Genomic DNA, 23,022 nt, shown 5'->3' on the forward strand with positions numbered 1-23,022 from the left:
GCACGATCGTCGTTGCCGCGCACGCTAAACTGTGATTGGCAAGGATGGTCGTCTCATTGCGACGCCTCAACACCATGGAAAAAGGACGTACATGATCCAAGTCAACAATCTGCCAATTGCAGTGATTGCCATTGTTTCCATGGATACTCAACAACACTATCAGCAGCTATCTCGGCCTGCACATGACTTGCTCGGCTCGCATCTCCTCCACTTGGAGCCGGTACCTGAATCTACATTATCGGGTCTCCACATTCTACCGCCAAAAGTGGGTTTCAATGCAGCCTGTGTTTGCACGTCAAAATTTTTGAGATTCTCTCCAGTACACCTCTTGGTGTCTATAGTACAGACGCTTCTCTGGCCGTCATGCCCGTGTTTTGCTATTCAAACGCCATTGCCATGCTAGATAGGGATATCCTAAAATTCCAAACAAAAGGAGATGCTTGCCCTAGTGTCGTTCCAATTCAAACAGCCTGCGCATTCCGTACTTTTGGGTTGTTCATCTTCAGGCTGAAGGATGTCGGTAATCTACAGGTCATGGTTGCAGCCTGTCCCGCCTTTTGCAGTTGAAGTGTCAGCTCCTTGAGCTTCTCTGGTGTGAAGATTTGTACGTCAAACGACAGCAAGAATTCTACGCATAGCTCAAGTCGGCTGAGTGCCGCCTCGTCGACACCTCCTACGGCAGCAAAGCGCTTCTGCGGCCACCTGTGATCTTCTAATGCCTTCATCGCTACGAGAGCGCAAGCCAGAATGAGCCGATGCATTGTCCGGTATGTGAGGGGAACGCTCCTATCGATAACGCATAATCGCAACATGTACGACCCAGCAGCTAGCCAGACACCCGTGGACAGCGGACAGAACCTCTGGATGCGGTTCATGTACTCCTCAACGCCGACTTTGGGCACCGTCTTGGAGAAAAACTTGCGAGCCATGTTGGCTCGTTGCACGGACTCGGGCTGCGCTCCGGCGCCAATGTCGTGTATGGTGACGGGCTCATCGTGACCCGCTTCCGGTGGAGCTAGCTCGGTCGGTTGGTGATTCTCTTTTTCGGCGGGGATAGGCGTCGCTGGTCTGGACGCTGTCCGTCGGTGGGAGCGTATGAGGTGGTTTTCCCGTCCGCCAGGCGTGCCGGGCCGCGAAAGTGGTGGTGTGGCGGGCACATCGCCAGCGGCATTGGCAATGGCAATTATTGAGCGTGCGATCAACTTCATGGCGGTTTCCCGTGACATGGTCAGAACGTCGAGATCGTCGTCGTTGGCAGGCGGTGATGGTGCGTCCTGGAGGCTGAGGTTGTTGAAGTCTGGTAGTACGCCCGCGTCGCCTGCCGGGTTGGGTGCTGAGGGGGGATTCATTGTGGTTTGGTTTTGTATGACCGGTGCAAGCACGAGTCGCCTCGGATGCACGGTCTTGTATGGAGGGGCCGAGTGACAGACTTGGATCATTTGGACTTGTGGATATGTTGCCGATGTCTACCGATATACTGTGCAGACGGAGAGCGTGTTGAGGAATAGTCGGAGAGATTGATGTGCGATGGAGTATGTGCTTTGTCTGCCATGGATCAACAAAACTCCAGTGTAGTATAGGATGTTAGCTTACACTTGGAGGTGACGATCAGCGCGGCTAGCGTGTCGACCAGGATGGGGGTTCGTATTGGTATTGGCGGTTGGCGATGGATGTGAGGGTGGTTGTGTAGCAGGAGTACAGCAGGCGGGCGTCCAGGGGATGATGAAGACGGGTAGTGCTGGTAGACGGAATTATTGAAGACACGATAATCGATAGCCTCGGGGCGTGGCGTTGGTTTGTAGGGTCAAGTGACGCTAGAAGGATTGCGTCCTGACTTGGTCAAGCTGGCTGGAACTGGTATGCAAGCGCCGTTCCGAAGCTCGCTGCCGTCTTGTACAAACGGTGGCCATGGGCAGTAGCGTAAAGTGGCTGGAATGCGCGCGGTGAGGCCCGCCGAATGCGCTGGCGGGTCACGATGTAAAGGTACGTGGAGCGCTGAAGAGTGTGCGACTCACGATGCGAGGCCCGGGAGCGGGTCTCGTGAGAGCAGAAAAAGGCTAGACTGTTGGCCCACCGGGCCGTGCTGTACAGGCAGAAGACGCGCAGCTATCACCAAGCAGCCTGTCTCTTTACACGCGACGAGAGGGAGCAGGAGAGACGGTGGAGCCAGGCAGGCGTGATTGGCGGTTAATTGGCTGTTAAGTAAGAAGCAGCGGGATGAGCGCATGCATGGGCTGGAGCAGTTCCGGAGAGGGTTCCGTATGAGGTGCTGCAGATGGGAGATATTGGCCAGGCGACTGCGGGGCAGATGCGAGGCGCTGCAGGGTCTGTCCAGCCTGGGAAGCAGCGCAGAAGCCCTCGAGACACCTATTCCACTGTCATGTGAGAGCCTTTGCCGAGATGAACTGGACGCTCGGAGAAATCAATCTTAGAATCCTAGAAGTGTCTGGCCAGACTCGGGTCCACACTCATGGCAGCTGGGCCGCGGCTGCTGGTATATATCCACCTCCCTGTTGTGCTTTGCCTCCACCACTTTGGGACTTCACTTCTGCCATCGTGACCATGTCTCACAGTTCTGGAGCTACAGAACATCCGCTCCCAATGTGCGTCTAGCGCGTGCCCGCTGCATGAGAGTTGCGGGCGATGGTAGCACGCAGCTGCACACCCTCCTGACCGATTGTACATCAAGCAGCACTACGCATGCATCGCGGGCCCGGGTCGCTGTGTCACAAACTCTACGATCGCACGTTGCAGCCAATCGATCCACCGCAAATCGTAGACTCACTCACGGCGATGCACCTCCACGTGTTCGCGCAGACCCTCGTATCCTCGGGTGGCGTCTTCGACTCGTCGACAGCCGGTCCGCAATCTCGCGACCCGATGGGTGACAGATGTCAGAGGGCTATTGTCCGCAGTCATCGCCAATGGTTCACGGATCGACGACATGCTATAAATTACCGGGCTATGGGAGCGTCGAGCTCTGGAAGGTCCCGATTCAGCTTTCCGTGAGCGTTAGCGTGGATACCACCTTAGCCCTTTGGTCCGCTCGACAGTCGACACACTTGAACGACGGCGTTGCTAGTTCCATCTACCTTCTTACTACCTACCCAACAGCATCAAAGACTGCTTATTTCCACGGCCACGGTTCTTCCTTGTTTGCACCTGTTCTTACCCTACTAATCGCTCAAGTACGATACCTCCACATCACGAAGCGGCATATAACCCCTCTTTCGACCGTCCTTGGCACCGTACGTACCCAGGTAGCAACGCCTCTACGTTCCTGCAAAGGTCACTATGCATACAGTACAAGGCCGTCGTCCCAACAAAACTTGTACCTCTATTATAGCGCTGTATTATTCTCGCGCCAGGCGACCCCCGTCCCTGCAGCAAGCTACCCGTCAACGTCACCATGCATCTCTCGGCTTTTTCTCCAGCAAGGGTGGATGCAAGTAATTGCATCTCATGACAGCTGTAGGCAAGTCTCCCGCAGATCGTTCGTCGCGTCTCAAAAGATGAGATCTGATCTTTGAGTGACCCTGGGGTAAATTCAGAGACGGCCTCACCTCATACGAGGGAACTGCTAAACAGGCTGCATCCTACATCTAGATAAAATTATGCAAAGTAGGCGACTTAGCGTCAACGTAGGCTGTAGGGTAGTCAGTCTTGTCTTCGAGTAAGGTGTACGTACATCACTGAAGCTTACCCAAAGTTACTTGCAGATCATATCTACATGTTCTATCTTAATGTAGGCTGTAGACCTCTTTAACATTTCCCTTGTGTGAGGTGTATAACTATGTATTTTACAGGATCCGCAAGTTCACGGTAGTTTTTCCCACCGAGTTTATACCTTGCCATTATCTGTTGTACCCGATCTGGGTTGTGCGAAGTATACTCCGCTTCTGGAACGAAACTAGAGAGCTTACACAGATCTCGATGTCTTGCATATACGAAGTCTGGGGGACGCACCACTATGCCGTGACGGAACGACCTCCACGTCTTACTGGCTGGTCTCAACAACATACTGTTTCTCACATGGAGCCGTCGAGGCGTTGCACCAATTGCTAATCAAATATTCAAAATCGACAAGCTTGTCGTCTGCTTTATATAGGCTTCGATTCCGGAAATACCTATCTCGGCTACTGTACATGGTACTACATTCGAAAACTTTCCGTCCCAGCCAGCGCTACCTCCAACCTTACAACAAACAAGATTTTTGATATTATGAAATATCAGCTCGCTGCTGGTCTTCGACGGTAAATGTGGCAAAGATCATGGACGTGTATGTGACAAAAGAAATTGGTGTAAGCAGGAGAAACAGCCTGCAGATCTGAGAACAGAATATCGTCGAAGCCACGCGGGACACGCAGCTGGCGTTCGAGGTGATTTGCAAAGAGATTCGGAAGGACTCTCGGGTAGATACGCGAGAAGGCAGGTGTGAGTAGCGCTTCTAGTAGGTTGTGGGTAGTCTTGATAGAGGTCGATGTAGCCGTGGTCTAGGACGACGAGGTGAATCAAGCACGAAGCAACATTGAATATCGCATCTACACTTGACTCACCCTAGCCCTCTTCCTCGTGCTTCCAGGAACCACAGTTGGTCCACTCCGGCTTGGTCCATCATCACCACCACGCTTCTTCTCCTGCTGGTCCAAGACGAGCTGCAGCACGTCATACGAGAATTGCGGGAATTCCAGGCACATGGCCTTGAACTCTGGCTCCGCGTCGTGGCGCAGGCTGTAGCTTCGTGTGGCCCAGAAAGCAGCGACGGGCTTGCGGATTGTGGCATCTTCCGGGTTGGACTCCTTGTATACGTAGCGTGCGTATGCAAGCTCGCCCTTTGCAGTCGACGCTGTGCGGTGGATCTTGGAGTGTGCGAGCGATTTCAGCTCAGGAAGTTGGAGACGGTCGGCAAGCGTGTAGATGCGTGCGTGGACGAGGAGACCCAAGCCGTCATTATCGGTTACAGGCTGTCGCGGGTCTTTCTCGAGGGGCGCATCGCGTGCGGCTGACGTCTTCTTGGGGAAGTATTCGCCTGTGTAGAGGTATTCAACGACTGAGCCCATGGCATCGACATCGCAATCTGTGTAGACGATTTGACGAGGCTGGAGACTGTGAGTGAGCGCATGTTTACTCGCTCAGGGCGTGTTAGCGTACCCCTCCTGGCGCAAACTTCTCGACCTGTTTGGCGAACTCTGGTGACTTGACGAGAACTGCCTCGTGTGCTGAGTATGTGGTGCGGTTGTTTCCTGAGCCAACAACAACTTCGACAATCGGACTCTTCATGAGACTGGTCACATGTTAGCCGCGCGTCCATATTGGGTGTCGCTAGCATTCCAGAGCCAAGGAAGAGATGCTAGTAGCCCATAGAGCTGAGAGTGGTGTTGCGCGCATTGCCTCCAGCCCTTCAGAGCTAGCAAACGTCATGCGCCCAGTAGTATCATCTCGTATCAAGCGAGCTAGCTATCCAATCCAGCGAACCAGAAAATGTACATGGCCATGACTCACTCAGCGAAGAGAACCAGCTTGGGTGCTTCGGGCTCAATCTCCGGCAAGAGAGTTGTCTCCTCGCCTGCGCCAGCTCCAGCATCACCCGCACCCTCCATCTCAATGTCGTCGATCGGTGTGCCCTCAATCGGGGTTTGCTGCTCGAGATCCGCCATGGCGACTGCGTTTCTGTGTTTGCGAGAACGAGGGACGGTGTGCGAAAGCGAATGAAGCTATCTGAAGCTCAAGAGTAGCTGTCCCGGAATGGAATGTCCGCGCACGACAAGCAGTATGGTTTGCGAAAAGTAGATAGAGTGAAGCGCTATAGCGTCCTGCACGAATCGCGTCTGGTGATGGGTGGACTGACATACGGAGTGCTGAGGGGGAGGTTGGAGATGATGGCTGGCACACGCCGGGAGCTCGGACGCGTCGCGAATGCTGGGGAGCTTTCACTTGCGCTAACGCAGGAACAGGCCTTGGCGCGTTCTAGCTTGCGTCCACAGGTACGACTGGTCAGCATCCAGTCATAGTAACAACCGAACAACGTATTGAAGCACGAGGGTAATGTTTGAGTATGAATTCAGAATATGTACATATAAACCGCCGCGTGTCTAATAACCAAGTGCGATGCGTGTACTGCTTTGACCAACGCCGCCTGTAATGCTATGTCCTGTAAATGCGACGAAGTGTAAGCGACCGTGGTAATTAACCAAAATCAAAGGCCGAGATCAAGCTGCCAAGCTATAACCGACCACCCTTCTCGTGGAAGCGGTCACCGGTTGTAGGAACGGGCTTGTCTGCCCGGATAACGTAAAGCAGGAGATCTTCGAGCGGGATGAAGACGTAGAAGACCTTGTTGCAAAGGAACGAGAAGAAGACGAAGCAGGTAGCCACCAAGGCGTCCATGAAGTAATGGTTGGCCGTGGCAACAATGACCGTCAGGATGAAAGAGGGGTATCCTATTCCAACAATCAGGTAGAAGATCTTCCAGAAGGCGTTCTTGCGCACTTCGCCCTGTTCCAAGGTGCGGCGGAAGAGACCTGAGTGGTAGATCATGGTCATGCCAATGCAGAATGCGTAGCCAAAATGCATCGAGGGCATCGCTGCGAGTTGGTTGACAAACTTGCCACTCATCCATACACTTTGTGCGTCGTCATGGCGGACGGTGTCGAGGAAGCCGTACTCCTTGGGTAGAAGTCGCGGTGGCATGCATGGGTATACAACGAAGGTCATGAAAGCGCAGAAGTTGGTAAGGGTGAGGGTTCGACGGGCGATGGCGAAAGTGTCAAATGACGGGGCTACGTAGTAGTACCAGCAGATGAAGCTTGAAAATGTCAGTGGTGATGCAAGAACTCTGGCCACAGCAAACTTACCCCACAGTTCCAGGGATGTGAATCAGCGCATAGCACTTGTTCAGCACCGTAAGCGCATCTTGATGTCCATGCATGAACCACTGTTGCACGTCCCTCTCTCGGACCGGGAACAGGAACCTCAGGAGGCCAAACTCCTCCGCTTCCAGTACTGCAATTCCATGTTCCTGAGATACGTCCCATATTCCGCGCCCAGCGAAGAGCTTGGCTGATACAACGCCAGTCATGCGGTAGAAGGCATAGTTGATAACCCAATAGAACATCTCAATCAAGAAAGGGAAGCGCTGCAGTATGCGACTGTGTACATGATGGCGGAAACGCGATGTGTTGGGTGTTGTGACCCTCCAGCAGAAGATGCTTCGAACTTTGGGTGCGTTGGGGTTCTTAACCGCGCTGATCTCGTCGAATTCGCTGTCGCTGTCGGACTGGAGGAGGCGGTCGGTAGACTCGTTCGGGGTGTTGTCGAGGAAGCCGGTGCGCTGTGATGACCGGCCGAAGATTTTAAAGTCGCGCTTTCGTGTTATGAACATGGCGAAGAAAAGGATGCTGGCAACCATCTGCGCGTGACGCTGTCAGCATGCTGCTGTATGTATAGGAATACTGTGGAGAGGTTTTGGCTACGTACAACAGGTTCGCACCATCCCGGCAGCTTCCACGCTGGTTTGCTGTTCCATTGGCCGTTGTCTGCTAACGTCGTGTTCGCCATGATGTGTCGGGTGCGCCGGTTCGGGGTGCTCGTAGATAATGCTGCTCAAGGTGGTCCGGTAGTGGTTGTAATCGTCGGCACTATTTTATCCCCGGGTACGCGCGGAGGGTTGTCGTCGGACACAAAGTATGTTGACAACACACCTGGGCAGGTAAAGGAGTGTCGGGAAACAAAAGAGGGGAAGGGTTCAGACCAGGTGGAGAGGAGAAGAGTCCGCCTGCTTCACTCGATGCTTAGCGGGCCTATGGTTGTGCTTGCTACAAGTTCGCGAAGCCCCCGGGTTGCCGGCAAAGGAGGTCAGACGTCTTGATCAAAGCGTGCGTACAGCGTATCAAAGTCCCACTTTTTCAACTTTAGTGGCTTGGGACATGCGCAGCGGCGCGCAACCCGCTAAAGGCACAGGCTTCCTCCCATCTCATCGTTATTCGACTCGTATTCACCGTTCCCATCTGGCAACTGTGTCGCGTGCCCATCCTCGTTGAGCACGCGACCACCACGAAGTAGTGCTGGCGCCACTACACAGCAACACCGCGGCAGCATCAACGAAGTAGGCCAAGCCCCGGGAGTAAGCACAAAGCATTGTGACGTCAATTGCTCATTTCGTCGGGGCGCAGTTGGCCCGTAGAGGAAAGGAAGCATCCAAGTAACTGCCCGCCTAAATGCCACCCTGCCTGGTTGGCCGTAACCGCATCTTATGACAATGCGATTCCTACAATGCCGTCGTTGCTACTGTACTCGGTGCCCTCAACACTGCCTCTTTCTGCTTGGCAGCGCAGCGGATTGATGAGGATAGGGCCGTTGCTAATGTGGTAGTAATCGGATGCGGCCGAATACTCTTCCGTCCGGAAAACCATCCACAGTGCGGCTGCTCCGTACTCCGCCCCTGAGCGCGAGGAAACTTGAGCGAACATTCGGACAACGATGGCCGGCTTTCAAGCTATTGCTTGATCTTATAAGACGGGGCCGCAATGGAAGCGGATTTGCTTGGCGAGCAAAGGCGGTAAGGCGTGCCCATAATAAGCATCGTCTAAAAGTACCGGTGAATCCTCCCTACCCGAAGCCCCTAACTACGTTTCAGCCCTGGCGTTTTCGTACGAGACCCAAGTTATACGAGAAACACACACGTCGACGTTTGTTCACCGCATCTGACCCATCTGCATCTCGCAGAATCTTTCCTCTGATGCCAGGCAGCCAGGAACCAAACATTTTGGCCACCTTTTTCCAGTAGGAAATCAAACACACCTTTGCAGCCAGCACCGGAATGAATTCAGCAGAGCTCAATAATCTGACATTAACGTAGGCCTGAGATTAACTCAGTCATGGTATATGCTATTGTAGCAGCCAACATGTTTGGTTTTTCTCATGCGGGGAGATGCTCAAGACTGCTCAATACTTGCATCATCGTTTCGATTCTCTTGGTCGCTATAGCCCCATCATACGAGTCCATCCTTTACTGGAAAAAAAGAACGTCCATCACTGCTTGGTGAACATTCTCGACCTCGGACGATGTCGCACCCGAGACCTAGAGTGTCATGGAACCAAGAGACCCCCGACTGCAAATTCTGCAAACGCACGCTCGGAGGTGCAGTGTCCAAACAGCTCCCTGAAGATTTTGACATCATGTCGGTCTCCGAACGTCGTTGTGGCTTGGGCCTGAGGCTCGTGGCTGCCATGACACCCGGACACTTGCCCGTCTTGGGCTGCTGAAACCTTGTCCGCATCACAACCCCAACACGCATACATGCGTCTCCGCCGATGAAGCGAGCCTCAACACTGCAATACTCCTGCAGCCTGACTTGCTACATACTCTCCGACGGTTCCTGTCAGGCCAAGACTTTGGCGAGCGGATCCAGGCTTCGCTGCCTCTTCCTCGTCAGGTACGCATCTGATTGGTCGATCGCAGCGTGCGCCTCATCGCGAACATGGATTTGGCCCGGTAACGTCCATGCCAAGCACTGTCAATGCTGTCTACACAGTGGAGAGGCAGCTGTAAGTGTTCGAGACAGGTGGGGGAACAGCGTCGTCGTCACCCTGCCTAGGCGCCTAACCGCCTCAAGGCATCCTCGACATGGCGAAAACGATGCCGGGAATCCATCAAACACTACCAAGTGTGGAACTGCTCCAGATGATCTGTTTGCTTCTAGGGGTAGGTCCTGAGTCTCCTCCATGCCGAAGGAACCGGGCAAGGTACATATATCGCGAAACCCCGAGCCTCATAAGTTCTGCCCACTCTCACATCAAGTCTTCTTCAAACACCTACCTTCTTTTCTTCAAAGTGCCGTGCACTAGTGTTTAATTTTATTGAGCTGAGCTCTTCATTCTCTCTTTTCTCGTCGTAATAACGAAGACTCAAGTTTCATTCCTTTCCTTTTAGATTCACCCAAATCACCCATAATGAAGACGATATACCCCCTTCTCACCCTCCTTTCAGCGGCCGCTGTCGCCGCTGGCCCTCTTCCAAGGAATGTCGACATCCCGTCGAGGGTTGTGGCGCGTACCGAACACATGGGCGAGGCTGCGCCCGCTCCAGCAGTTGACCCTGCTAAGGCAGCCGCCGACGCTATGGAGTCCATGCACGTAGCAGAGGCGGAAGCCAAGGACAAGGCGCACCAGGAAGCTGCTGCAAAGATGGAGGCCGAACATCAAGCCAAGGCTGAAGCAGAGGAGAAGGCTCATCAGGAAGCTGCGGCGAAGATGGAGGCCGAACACCAAGCGAAAGCGGAGGCAGAGGAGAAGGCTCACCAAGAATCTGCCGCTGCTATGGAAGCTATGCACGTGGCCTCCGAGATGGCCAAGGACGCCGCTCACAAGGCCTCTGCAGATGCTATGGAGTCCATGCACGCCGCGTCTGAGAAGGCCAAGGATGCCGCTCACAAGTCTTCTGCGGATGCTATGGAGGCCATGCACGTATCTCAGGAAATGGCCAGTATCTCAGCCGCAGCCACTACCACTGAGGAGGTTGCAGCAACAACTACAGCCGAGGCCATCACTCACGAGACTGTTGCACCGATGACCACGGCTATGGTCGAGCAGCCCCTAGCTCCTATGGTCACTGAACACCCCATGGCACCTCCTGCGGCTGAGATGCCACCACCACCACCTGCGGAGATGCCTGCACCACCGGCTGAGATGCCTCCTGCTGAGATGCCACCGCCACCTGCTGAGATGCCCGCTGAGATGCCTCCACCAGCCGAGATGCCTGCACACGAGACCCAAGCAGCACCCGAGCATACCATGATGCCACCACCACCTGCTGCCGAGATGCCTCCACCAGCTGAGATGCCGCCTCAGGAGACTCAGGCCGCACCAGAGCACACTATGCCTCCTCCCGCTGCCGTCACCGTCGTTCCCGAAGCCCCTGCCGCCGGTAACATTACCATGACCCACGCTGCACCACCTGCACCCATGGTCACTGAGAGTTTCTCTTTGGTAATGGGTGAGGCTGCAAACGCCACTGCTTCTGCCAACATGACCGTTTCCGCCACCGAGACTGCTGCTGAGCCTGCGGCCACCGAGGCACCGGGCGCAGCTGAGGAGGAGAAGAAGAAGATGGAAGAGGAGCAGAAGAAGGCTGAGGAAGAGAAGAAGGCTGCTGAGGAGATGGCAAAGCAACAAGAGGAGGCCGACAAGAAGGCCGCTGAGGAAGAGAAGAAGGCGCAAGAGGAGGCAGACAAGAAGGCTAAGGAAGAGGCCGACAAGGCTGCCAAGGAAGAGGAGAAGAAGGCTGCCGAAGAAGAGAAGAAGGCGGCTGAAGACGCTAAGGCTAAGGAGAAGGCTGACGCTAAAGCTGCTGAGGAAGAGAAGAAGAAGCAGGAAGAAGCTGACAAGAAGGCAGCCGAGGAAGAGAAGAAGCAAGCCAAAGAAGACGCCAAAGCCGCCGAAGAGGACAAGAAGGCACAGGAGGGTCAAGCCGAGCAGCAAGACGGAGCTGAGGCCGACGACAAGGAAGACGCCGCCCAAGAGGACGACAAGAAGGACGAGGGAGACGAGCAGGATGAGGCCGCCGACGCTGAGCCCGTCCCTGCTGAAGAGCAGAACGACGACGCCGCAGCACCAGCCCCAGCGGCAGAGTCTGGCGACGCCGTTGTCGAGTATCCTGCTGGTTTCCTCACCTCATCTCGTCGCCGCGACGAGATCGCCAACATGCCCGTCAAGCGCGGTATGAAGGCTGTTGCGTTCTGAGTTGACTGAACGATCTCCCCCGGGTTGTACCCATGGGTGTGCATCTGGACATGCACGGGTATTAGAACATGTTTGAATATGTAGTGTTTAGAATAGATACAAGAATCGCTCACAGCATCCGCTTCATTGTCTTTGTTCTCGTGTCTACTATTGCTTTCCTTTCTCCGTTGCTTCGTCTCCTGTCCAGCCTCGAATGAACCCAGACAAAACCCCTGACCAATCAGAGATCAGCTGAGGACCTATCTTATGCACTCTTTCTCTCACTTCTTCCTTGCTGACGTGCCTTTGCTTCTTTGATATCCGAAGGGTATCTCAACCCTGTACCTCTGAGGACTAAGCATCCTTCTCGTTGGCTTGGGACGAATGATGGGCCCTTCCATTGAGACTTGTTCCTCAACAGTAGGAGCAGCACGAATCTTTGAGGAAGTATTAGCCCATGCGCTCTTTGTTGGGACAGTTGAGTCCAATTCCGAGCTAGCTTGCTGTGAATGCAAATGTGGAGGCGAAGCTGCGCTTGTCTGCAGGTTTGCTTGCTCTTCAGAAACGATAGCTCTAGTTGTTGGAGCTGAAATCCCCGTATGCTGGGTTTGATCACCACTTGTAACAACGCCCTTGCTCTCTGGGATGCTATTTACATCGCTCTGATGGCCTCCACGTGGAATTTGCTGTTTGCGGGACCCCACAAAGTCCCATAAGCTTGCTGAGGGTCGATCCTGTTGTGGCCGACGATATGTTGACGAAGCTTGCGACGGAGTGGTTAGTGACCGTCCGATCAGCGAAGGTAGCTCTTCCGTAGGCCGGCTTGGGTGTACTGTTCTCGCTAGTCGGTTCCTCACTCTAGGGTCCGGATGAACTGTCGCCATGTCTCGAGCAGACTTTCCTTGGGCGACAGAATCGGGATCTGCACCATGCGCTAGCAATGCTTGAACAATTTGAAAGACATCTTGATGCAGCTCCCTCTTGAGGACGCTTTCTTTACAGGCGTCGACCGAGATAACGCTTTGTAGTGCTGCGTCGAGGTAGCTTGTTTCCTGGAGTTGTAGTCGTCGTCTGGTTTCTAGAAGATGACTGACAACCATAGCGAGCTTTCCAGTTGCAGCGTACTTTATGAATTCTGCAAGGATATATTCTGGAACTTGACTTTTGTCGACTGATGCAGGGGGTAGATGCCGTAGGATGACGTGCTCGTGTTGTATGATTACGTTTGTGGAAAGGGATCGAAAGTGTTGTCCGGAAGCCATTTGGATGAGCTCTCTTATGACTGACGCGCTAAGCTGTTTTGCAGAGTCTAGGGCTTGCAAAAGCAATGAAACGATGTGCTCGTGTCGTTTGTCTATAGCCATAGAGATCATCGTAGGCTTCCCTTCGACTATTGGACTCGCTCCTGCTTCTATGAGCAACTCAACTATGCGTTCATGACCAAAGTATGCTGCCAGCGACAATGGGTAAATGGCCGTAAGTCCAACCCGGATACATCCCAGAACATATAGTCAGCCACTACGTGTACGCTTGCTCCAAAGTCTAGGAGTAGTCCGACCATATTAACGTCGCAGCGCCATGTAGCAAATGCCAGAAGAGTTGAGGTATAGGTACAGTCCAAGGTCCCACAGCCGCCCATGTAGCGGTAATGGGAGAAATACCGATGACAAGAGCGTGTTTCTACATTTGCACCTTTTAGTAACAGGCGTTTCATCAAGCCCTTGCTTCCGGTCCTCCATGCACATTCGAGCAGATTGGCACCGTGTGCGCGCACTTCCTGATCCAGGATAGCGTCCATAATCAGAGAGTAGAATCGAAAGTTCGTCCGTGCAAGTCGGCTTCGATCCCTGTCGGTCAAATACGTCATAATCTCTAAGATAAGCGCATTTGGTAGCTCGGCGAGTCCAGTGAAACGTGGTCGAGAATAGTCGAGGATAAATTCGAGGGCTCGGTGGTTGACTTCACGCAGGTGGCGGAGGTCAGCTGGACTGAGTGGCGCAACGACATCGCGGAGAAGCTCATTTGGAAGACTTAGCAGTCCTTGTGGTGGATGCGCCATGTCGTAGGTATGTGATAGTCCGGCGGAGTTAATGGGGTGATGGGATGGCTTCATGAAGCAGTCCAATGACAGTCGCTTTGGTGGCCAACGGTAGGGGTGCGCGGGAGCTACGACAGCGCGTCCAATGAACAAGACGAGGTATACGAAGTACCCCCGGGCTTACAAGTGATGGTGGAAGAACAGGAGAAATCCCTTTAATACTCCCGCCGTAGACGTTATACGCACGGTGCAGCCCACTCCAGGACTAGCGCTTGAGTTGCCTGCGACAGCGCGCTTTGACCGGACCCTTTCTCGTAACATCCATTCTGCTAGTGAATACATGGTCTCCGCGTTCAGCTTTGCGTTAGATAATAGTACAGTATAGCCCTCAACTCTCTCAGTTGGGGTCTGCGAAGCGATAGACCGATTGCACATTGTAGAGAAAGATCTGAGGCGGAAGGTGTTCAGACGGCACATCTGTGACACATGAGCTAACGATCTAAAGGATGCTCGTGGAGACCTTTTTACTACATGTCACCCAAATTACACGATCTCATGTGCCATCTAGACACGCTCGTCCAATGCCCCGGGTGGCCCACCTGCGACGCCCGCTGGCCCAAACGTACCTCGATGACTCGCACCATCCTTGCCATCATCCACTGCTTCATCGTCATCTCCATCGTCGAATGTGGCTTCTGACATGAAAGGACTCTTTTTACGGATCTCGCGGCCCTTCAGAAGTAGCACCACCGGCACAAGACTCAATGCTAACCCGACAAAGCCCAGAAGGCTGCCAGCCCAACCGAACCCTAAGTTCTGGAAAAGCGAGTATGAGGCGAAAGGTAGAAAGGCTCCGAACGTGTTACGACCAAGCGATGCGGCTGAAAGTGCAGAGGCAGCGTATTTCTCGTAAGCATCCGTGAGGTAGTTGACCACGCCCATGTAAATGGAGTATATGCCCACACCAACGATGCAAATGCCTATCGCAGGCACGATCCAATGAATCTCTGGTCGACACGTCCATCCATACATGAACAATCCAGCAGTAAAGAGCAAGGAACCAGGGATGCTGGTATATAAGCGACCTTCCGGTATGGGTTTACCTGGCCGTTCCTGGTTCTTGGATGCAGTACGAAGATACATCCAATCCTGCAAGGGATTAATGAGCGTGCCAATGAGCGCTCCAACGGTGATTGCCAGCTGAACAAGACCGGTCTGAAAGGTTCCAAAACCGTAACTAGCGCTGAAGGTCTGGACGACCGAGGAAAAGAACAGGAAGAGGATACCCCAGGCGAAACTGATCCAAAGAGTGAAGAAGGTGACGACAGGCTCGGTGAATAGCATTTTGGTAGGTCGCATGAATGAAACCTTGAGCAAGCTAGCTATCGAGGGCTTCTCGAGCTCTGATTCTGCGTAGACTTCGCGACCGGTTTCTTTGCGAAGCTTCTGGGCGCGCTTTTTGAGGATGACGTCGCCACGAGTTTCCTTGAGGATTATGTAGAACACTGGGATTAGGGCCGCGTTGTAGATGATTTGGATGTAGTAGATCCTGCATATTCGTTAGTCGGGTCAATCAGGTAATGCATATGCTTACCATCGCCAAGGGGATTGTAGTCCAGTGGAAGGATAGCCAAGCTGTACGATTGCGCTACCCACGAAGGGTCCAAGAGCAATACCAGCTACGGACGTGAAGCCGAAAATGGACATTGGCAGACTCCGAGCTTTGTCACCTTTCCATACATCGCTAATGCTGCCGCCCACGATGTTGATGGAAACGGAAGATGCGCCACCGCCGAAGAAACGGGTGACGACCAAGGTTGCAAAGTTATCGGCAAAGGCTGAGCCGAACAGGAACAATTCGAACACGATGTAGGCGACCTGCGCAGGGGTTAGCGATTTGATGGGCTATGCTGCCACCCAAACCTACAAAATATCCAGGCATTCTACCAGTGTTTTCGGTCAAAGGTACGAATAGTAGTGGGAATATAGCAGCACCCATATTCCACGAACACGTCGCCCAGTAAAGGTTTGGAAACGGCTCGTTTTGAACGTTGAATAGTGTTGCCATGTACTCGTTTCCAGCGCCATAAGACCCAGCCGGAAGACCTGTCAAGATGGAGATGAAGCAAACGGTTATTGTCAAGAACCATTTGTACTTGGTTGACCAGTTGAACCTGGTTTCCATCAGCAATTGAGTTCAGGTGGAGTCTCGAGGAACATACGGGTTGTCAGGATCTTGTGGACCGTCCCAAGTGTGGAGTTCGACCTCTTTGCCATCTTTCATGCGGGTTTGCACTTCCTTCTTGCGTCGAGGTAGAGATGCACTTTCTATCATGGATTAGTGAACATGCAATTAGGGTGATTCACTTTGAAGGCGTACCCGTGTTGTCATTGAGCGACGAATGATGTGACATGGTGATGTCGCTTTCAAGACACTAGCCGATCGTGAGTTGAGTGAAAGTTAGAACCGCTGTGGAGGTTGAGCAAACTGAAGGCTATTGCATTGGTAAAATATAGCGGTATGATGAGATCCGGAGTGATCTCATAGTACTTGAGCCGCCGTTTGCTGGCCTTGTGACAAGCGTTCGGCGCTGGGCGGACATCATGCCGTTGGAATGTGTGGAACGCGATGACGTTAGCGTGACCATATCGTGGAACCTACCATTGGCGTGGGAAGATCGCCCGCTAATTGACGTGACTTGAGCAGAGGCCAAGAGGGAACTGGTGGATCTTCTCCATCATCGTCACTCCGTCGTGGCTTCATGGGATAGCACCGGGATCAGCTGGATTGGCGCCCCATCAGACGCCTACAAGGAAGCTATGTTTTGCAAACACTGTTATATACCCTCAGTTGAAGTATACGTATACCATTCTTTTTTCAATTAGTGAGCTACAACGCTTTGTATGCTGCAAACTGCGACACGGCTAACTCTCGAAAAGGGCCTCACGTGATCGCGCGATGAGATGCGCGATGGCTGGGGTCTCAACGTGGCCCGGTAACATGACCCACGCGTGTAGCCACGTCCATAGCGCCCTTGAGGAAGCATCGCCTACGCGCATTGAGGCTTGCTGTGGGCACGATTCTATGCAGCTTCGCTTTCGGGGTATATATTCGGGGCATATCTAGGAACACTGTAAGAAGCACGATGTGCATTCGCATCCTAGAACGAGGTTTCGCCCTACAACGGAGTTAAGAGTCGATATGACCAGATACGCGTCTATCCTCATTGCGGCAAGAATGCGCATCCAGATTACTAGGCACATGTGATGTATAAGCAAGATCGAGCGGTCGGTCTTCGCTGCTTTCGATCGGATTCGATGATGTTCTACAAGATTGGAAACGTAGACGGCGAGCATGAACCTTGGAAGAGCAGCCGAGGTCGGAGCCTGACGATGGATCGCAAATGACTGTAAGCATGCGGTATGGAGTGGATTTTAAGAAACAAAGGATTGAAACGGATTGGCGTGCCGGAATCGAGCAGTAATTGAAAGAAAGACGGTGGTTGGAGGCGGATTGGCAGTGTCGCGTGTTGCCGAGGTTTTGCCATCGGGGCTATCGGAGGAGCTTGGGCGGTGATGATGTCGAGATTCGGAAGGATGCTGAGCAATTCACACGCCGCCACTACAACCTGTCAACCTTCATTGCACCCCACCCAACCCTCTTCTTAGATTCCCTGGTCATACTACGAGTGCCACGTATCCCCACGTGCACTCTTTTCATTCTTTGTATAGTATTAGCACCACCCTCGCCGACATAACGCCATTTCATCATGTTCCACGGACAGAACTTGCCGTGGCGGGCGGCGCTTCGTCAGGCTTCACGATCGAATGCGAGAACTATCACCACTAGAGCCTCGTCGCGCCATCTCCCCGCACAATGCACGGCATCGCTGGTTGCCCGGCAACATCACCGATGTTCCTCGCCGCCCGCGGCGCTCTTCGCATACCGCAGCTTCTCCACAACGTTGGGTAGACGGAAGGAAAATGATACAAAGGCGCCACCAGAGCCGCTGGAGGAGGCCAAGGAGGAAGAAACAGAAGAGTCCAAGAAGCTAAAGGAGCAGAAAAGAGCAGAAGAGCTCGAGGGCAAGAGCGATGCGCCTGAGCCAATACCGCCAAAGGCGAGTTCTGGGCGAGGCAGTGCAGCAGGAGGAAGCGGTTCAGGCGGCGACGGCGGTGGCAAGAAGCGAAAGGGCGCCGAAAGAGCCCTCGTCAAGCCCTCGATACCCGACGTCTACCCGCAAGTCATGGCGATACCGCTCGTCAAGCGTCCGCTGTTCCCGGGATTCTACAAGGCCATCACAATTAGAGATAGAGAGGTCGGACAGGCGATTGCGGACATGGTCAAGCGAGGGCAACCCTACATCGGTGCTTTCATGTTCAAGGACGATGGTGCCGACAAGGACGTCATCCACGATCCCAGCGAGGTGTACGACGTGGGCACATTCTGTCAGGTCACGAGCGCATTCCCCGTGGGTGCCGATGACAACTTTGCCATGACCTGTGTCCTCTACCCGCACCGTCGCATAAAGATGACTGGTCTCAAGTCGCCACCGCAAGCGAAGGAGGAGTCATCTGTGGCTGAAAGCACACTGAGCGAGAGTGCGGATATCCCAGAGCCGGAGGCAGGCGCAACACAGTCCAAGGGCGATGTCGTCGCTAGCTTTGAGGAGGCAACCGAAGAGGCCAAGGCGGCCCAGGGAGCGCTCGTACCCACCATCCTCAAGGGTCGCAATGTCAGCATTGCCGATGTCGAGAACATGGTCGAAGAGCCATTCGATCTGAAGAGCAACAAGACAATCCAGGTGCTGGTCAACGAGATTGTCAACACCTTCAAGGGGGTAGCACTGCTTAATCCGCTGTTCCGTGACCACGTCTCGACCTTCTCTGTTCATACCACCATGAACGTTGGGGAAGACCCTGTCAAACTCGCTGACTTCGCCGCCGCCGTAGCACAAGCTGAGTCGCATGAACTGCAGGATGCGCTTGAAGAGATGGACATTGAGAAGCGTCTCAGCAAGGCCTTGGAAGTGCTCAAGAAAGAGCTTATTAGCGCAGAATTGCAAAAGAAGGTTGCAGACGATGTTAATGCCAGAGTCACCAAGAAGCACCGCGAGTATATGTTGATGGAGCAGATGAAGGGTATCAAGCGCGAGCTCGGTATCGAATCGGACGGAAAGGACAAGCTTATCGAAAAATTCAACGAAAAGGCTAACAAACTGGCTATGCCCGAAGCCGTGCGCAAGGTCTTCGAAGAGGAGATGAGCAAGCTACAGGGTCTGGAGCCCAACGGTTCCGAGTTCAACGTCACTCGTAACTACCTCGACTGGCTCACACAGCTACCCTGGGGTCTGCGCAGCGCCGAAAACTTCGGTATCCAACATGCGCGAGAGGTTTTGGACGAGGATCATCACGGACTGAAAGATGTCAAGGATCGCATTTTGGAGTTCATCGCTGTCGGAAAGTTGCGCGGCACAGTCGAAGGAAAGATTCTGTGTTTGGTCGGTCCACCCGGTGTGGGTAAGACGTCGATTGGAAAGTCGATCGCTCGCGCTCTGAACCGTCAGTACTACCGCTTCAGTGTCGGTGGTATGTACGACGTAGCAGAGATCAAGGGTCATCGAAGGACATACGTTGGTGCGCTACCAGGACGCATCATCCAAGCGCTTAAGAAATGTCAAACAGAGAACCCCCTTGTTCTCATTGACGAAGTCGACAAGATCGGACGCAACAGCAACCACGGCGACCCAGCATCAGCACTTCTCGAGCTGCTAGACCCAGAGCAGAACAACAGCTTCTTGGACCACTATCTGGATGTACCTGTCGATCTTTCAAAGGTTCTATTCGTGTGCACAGCAAACATGGATGAGACGATCCCACAACCATTGCTCGACCGTATGGAAGTGATTCGGCTGTCAGGCTACGTTTCAGACGAGAAGATCGCCATTGCTGAGAAGTACCTGTCTCCCGCAGCTAAGGAGATGAGTGGGCTGAAGGACGCCGATGTCGTTCTCGAGAGCGATGCGATTGTTGAGCTCATCAACAAGTACTGTCGCGAGTCTGGTGTTAGAAATCTGAAGAAGCACATCGAGAAGGTGTACCGCAAGTCAGCGCTGAAGATCGTTACCGATGTAGGCGAAGATGCGCTCCCCGAGGCTGCAGCGCTCACTGAAGAGGGCAAGGCTGCGCAAAAGGAGTCAGACAAGGACAAGAGCGATCTCAAGGAGACACCGGAAAACATTGAGGAGCAGACCACCGAAAAGCCTCGCGTCGCGCTCAAGATCCCAGACTCCGTGCACGTTTCCATCACCAAGGACAACCTGAAGGACTACGTCGGACCCGCCATCTTCACATCAGATCGTCTGTACGACTTTACGCCACCCGGTGTGGCCATGGGCCTGGCATGGACGTCGATGGGCGGTTCAGCGCTCTACATAGAATCGATAGTGCAGAACGCACTCTCAGCATCCTCATCACCCGGTCTGGAGCGCAGTGGATCGCTTCGGGACGTCATGAAGGAGTCGACCAGTGTAGCCTACTCGTTCGCCAAGAGCATCATGGCCCGCGAGTTCCCCAGGAACAAGTTCTTCGAACACGCCAGGATACACCTTCACTGCCCCGAGGGTGGCACACCAAAGGACGGACCGAGCGCTGGTATCACCATGGCGACCAGCATGCTCAGTCTGGCACTTGACAGGAAGATCAGGGATGATGTTGCCATGACTGGTGAGTTGACTCTTACCGGCAAGGTGCTAAGGATTGGTGGACTACGTGAGAAGACTGTTGCTGCACGGAGAGCGGGCGCAAAGACGGTCATTTTCCCACACGACAACATGAGCGATTGGCTTGAGTTGCCTGAGGTATGTTTCCCTACTCTCAATGCAAGCGAGAATGCCTGCTAACACATGACAGAACATCAAAGAGGGCATAGAAGGCCGCCCCGTCCAATGGTACAAGGAAGTCTTCGACATTGTCTTCCCAGATCTCGACAAGGACGTGGCGAACAAGATGTGGGAGAAGGAGCTCAAGGGAAAGAAGGGCGACCGCAAGAAGCGCGAGCAAAAGAAGAAGGAAGAGGAGGAAGAGGAGTCTGGTGAGGACGACGACTGAGCGAGTCTCACTTGGGACGAAATACTTGTACGATAAAGCGAATAGCGTGCTCAGCAGCGCAGCGCATTTTGGGCGTTTTTTTGCATATGCATTGGCCATAGAGCCATAACGATTCGACTGCATTGGTAATGAATGATAACAATTCTCTCTTCTCATAGTGTGGTTTAATGCGTAGCATGCGCGTGAGTGAACGAGGTTCCGATGATGCAAATGGATGATCTCACGTCAACCACAATATGCGGGTTGATAAGAAGGAAGCATATCCAGCATGATCCCTTCTGCCCTCTTCCGCTTTCACAGGCTGCCGATAGCGGGGCGGTCCGTACCTAGCTACCACTCCCGTCTTCGTCCACAGCTCTGCTATACCTAGGCATGTCTTCAGCCCACCATGTACAGAAACCTTGTGGAAGCAGCATCATTTATGCTCATCAATCAGAGTTTCAGCCGTTTTCTGACAGCATGGTAGCTACGTACCCAAGCTGCAGCTTCCCAACCCCTCCCTTAGCCCTCGTGGTTTTTCCTTACCCCTCATGCACGAACCCCACCACGCGTCACAGGGGGGGTCGTGGGATGCCGCAGCAAGCCATGCGCATATTTGCGCCGGGCATTTTCGTGACGGCTACACTATGCAGTCGATTAGCAATAGTGCGTCGTCAGCTTCAACGGCCGAATTTTGCAAGTGCCGCGTTACGCCTGGTTCACTCTGCGCCTGCATAGCATGGCGATGGAAGGAACTATGTAGTCTGTGACGCAACTGCCACATGTCTGAAGCCACCTGGAAAACCCAGCGGGCTAAAACACGACTAACAGAAGAGGAGAAAATGCCAACGCTGTTCGTGGCGTTTGTGGCTAGCAAGAAAGAATGCATGTGGTGATGTTTCAGCGCCTTACGCGCAGCCCGTGTGCGTTAGCCCTCGACTCCTTCGTCTGGTGCATGAACCACATTGACGTGTCAACGGGCGTTGCCTGGTATATATTGTAAGGAGCGTGGACAACGCACACTGCGAACTGGAGGGAACGAATCATAGTCAGGGGTTGGGAAAAGTTGAGGTTGCTGTCAGACTTTGCTGTTTCGGTGGTGAGGAAGCTTCACTTTTTGTTTTGGTGGTTTTGCTTGTCCTTGGGCGTGTCCTGGAGGCTGATGTGCGGCAGCATGGCGCGGTCCGGTGAAGTGGGTGAGGGACTACAGATCAGGGCTTGGGAATGATAAGATGTGCAAGGGATAGGTCCTTTGTTCATTCTTGATGCTCATGATGGACAGCTTCAAGTTGTTGGGAAGACAGCCGGAAGTACAACCCAGGTCAGGGATCGAGATACATTAGCGAGCATGATAGCCCCGAGGTGCAGCAGCAGCTTTACTCGAAGCTTGCCGGAGCGGTGCCTTGTGCGAGCAGGTGAGTGGGGCAGTTCGTGTACTGTTGCGACGACGGAGTACCTTCCCGCAAGTACCATGAGGTGCAGTAGCTGCCCTCGTCTACGCATCGACTAATGTACGCAGGCCCAAATGAGGGGTTTTGGCTATATGGTGATGTGAAAATTGATGAGGGGCGGCGGCTGAGGCAGGGAAAAGCAGAGACAGCAGGAGCAGGAATTTAATATGGCGGTTCCCAAGGATCGGAGAGGCAGCGGGTGGTGGTTGAGCGTGCCAGCTGCGACGGTGAGATGGGTGTGACTCTCACCGCAGGTCTGCTAGAGTGGCTGCCACAGACTCGCAGCGGCCAATGGGTAGGGGATCGGTGCTATGTCACGGCGGGACCCAGGGCGGCGTCGCGCCTGATTTGACAGGCAGAGGACCAGATTCGGGATTTTGGTGCTGCGGCCGCTGCAGGCAGAGGGCCTTTTCTGTCCAATGTGGTGTTGGCGCTTGACCGCCAGCTGTACAGCAGATACATGGCTACCATAGGGGGGCGCTGCAAAAATTTACTTCTCCTTTGCATTATTTGATTCTTCCCCGTCTGCTGTCTTCCACCTGGGACCGAAGGCTTAGGCGTGTGTGAGGTGCCGACAGTCGCCTCTGGAATTGTGATTTGGCGCCTTTGCCTGGGATACGCTAAGGCGGTGTTCAACCGTTCGCCCGCCTGCGCGCTGTCATTGGCTCCGCGCCCCCAGCCTCAGTCGCCTTCATCCCATGTTGCTTGGGACGACTCATCATCGCA

The 23,022-nt window shown here is 53.7% G+C and overlaps 6 protein-coding genes across 6 annotated transcripts; 2 read left to right on the top strand and 4 right to left on the bottom strand.

Annotated features, from left to right (window-relative positions):
- Nucleotides 1-461: 461 nt before the first annotated feature.
- Nucleotides 462-1,439, bottom strand: J4E86_009657 (uncharacterized protein; the record flags this gene model as incomplete). Its single annotated transcript, XM_051450159.1, has 1 exon — nt 462-1,439. One exon carries the CDS (start codon nt 1,437-1,439, stop codon nt 462-464), a length of 978 nt encoding a protein of 325 aa, XP_051298547.1.
- Nucleotides 1,440-4,541: 3,102 nt separating this feature from the next.
- Nucleotides 4,542-5,657, bottom strand: J4E86_009658 (uncharacterized protein; the record flags this gene model as incomplete). Its single annotated transcript, XM_051450160.1, has 3 exons — nt 4,542-5,099; nt 5,152-5,284; nt 5,503-5,657. 3 exons carry the CDS (start codon nt 5,655-5,657, stop codon nt 4,542-4,544), a joined length of 846 nt encoding a protein of 281 aa, XP_051298548.1.
- Nucleotides 5,658-6,222: 565 nt separating this feature from the next.
- On the bottom strand, nt 6,223-7,557 carry J4E86_009659 (uncharacterized protein; the record flags this gene model as incomplete). The annotated part of the gene is made up of 3 exons (XM_051450161.1): nt 6,223-6,805; nt 6,855-7,408; nt 7,477-7,557. The coding sequence occupies 3 exons, from the start codon at nt 7,555-7,557 to the stop codon at nt 6,223-6,225; spliced, it is 1,218 nt and encodes a 405-aa protein (XP_051298549.1).
- Nucleotides 7,558-9,951: 2,394 nt separating this feature from the next.
- J4E86_009660 (uncharacterized protein) lies at nt 9,952-11,739 on the top strand (the record flags this gene model as incomplete). Its single annotated transcript, XM_051450162.1, has 1 exon — nt 9,952-11,739. One exon carries the CDS (start codon nt 9,952-9,954, stop codon nt 11,737-11,739), a length of 1,788 nt encoding a protein of 595 aa, XP_051298550.1.
- A 2,581-nt stretch (nt 11,740-14,320) lies between these two features.
- J4E86_009661 (uncharacterized protein) lies at nt 14,321-16,170 on the bottom strand (the record flags this gene model as incomplete). Its single annotated transcript, XM_051450163.1, has 5 exons — nt 14,321-15,305; nt 15,351-15,634; nt 15,684-15,930; nt 15,979-16,084; nt 16,137-16,170. 5 exons carry the CDS (start codon nt 16,168-16,170, stop codon nt 14,321-14,323), a joined length of 1,656 nt encoding a protein of 551 aa, XP_051298551.1.
- A 1,356-nt stretch (nt 16,171-17,526) lies between these two features.
- On the top strand, nt 17,527-20,866 carry J4E86_009662 (uncharacterized protein; the record flags this gene model as incomplete). Its single annotated transcript, XM_051450164.1, has 2 exons — nt 17,527-20,616; nt 20,669-20,866. 2 exons carry the CDS (start codon nt 17,527-17,529, stop codon nt 20,864-20,866), a joined length of 3,288 nt encoding a protein of 1,095 aa, XP_051298552.1.
- Between the last annotated feature and the right edge of the window lie 2,156 nt (nt 20,867-23,022).

Source organism: Alternaria arbusti (genome assembly GCF_024043155.1).
Source record: "Alternaria arbusti strain BMP 1465 chromosome Unknown scaffold_18, whole genome shotgun sequence".
Taxonomy (NCBI): Eukaryota; Fungi; Ascomycota; class Dothideomycetes; order Pleosporales; family Pleosporaceae; genus Alternaria; species Alternaria arbusti.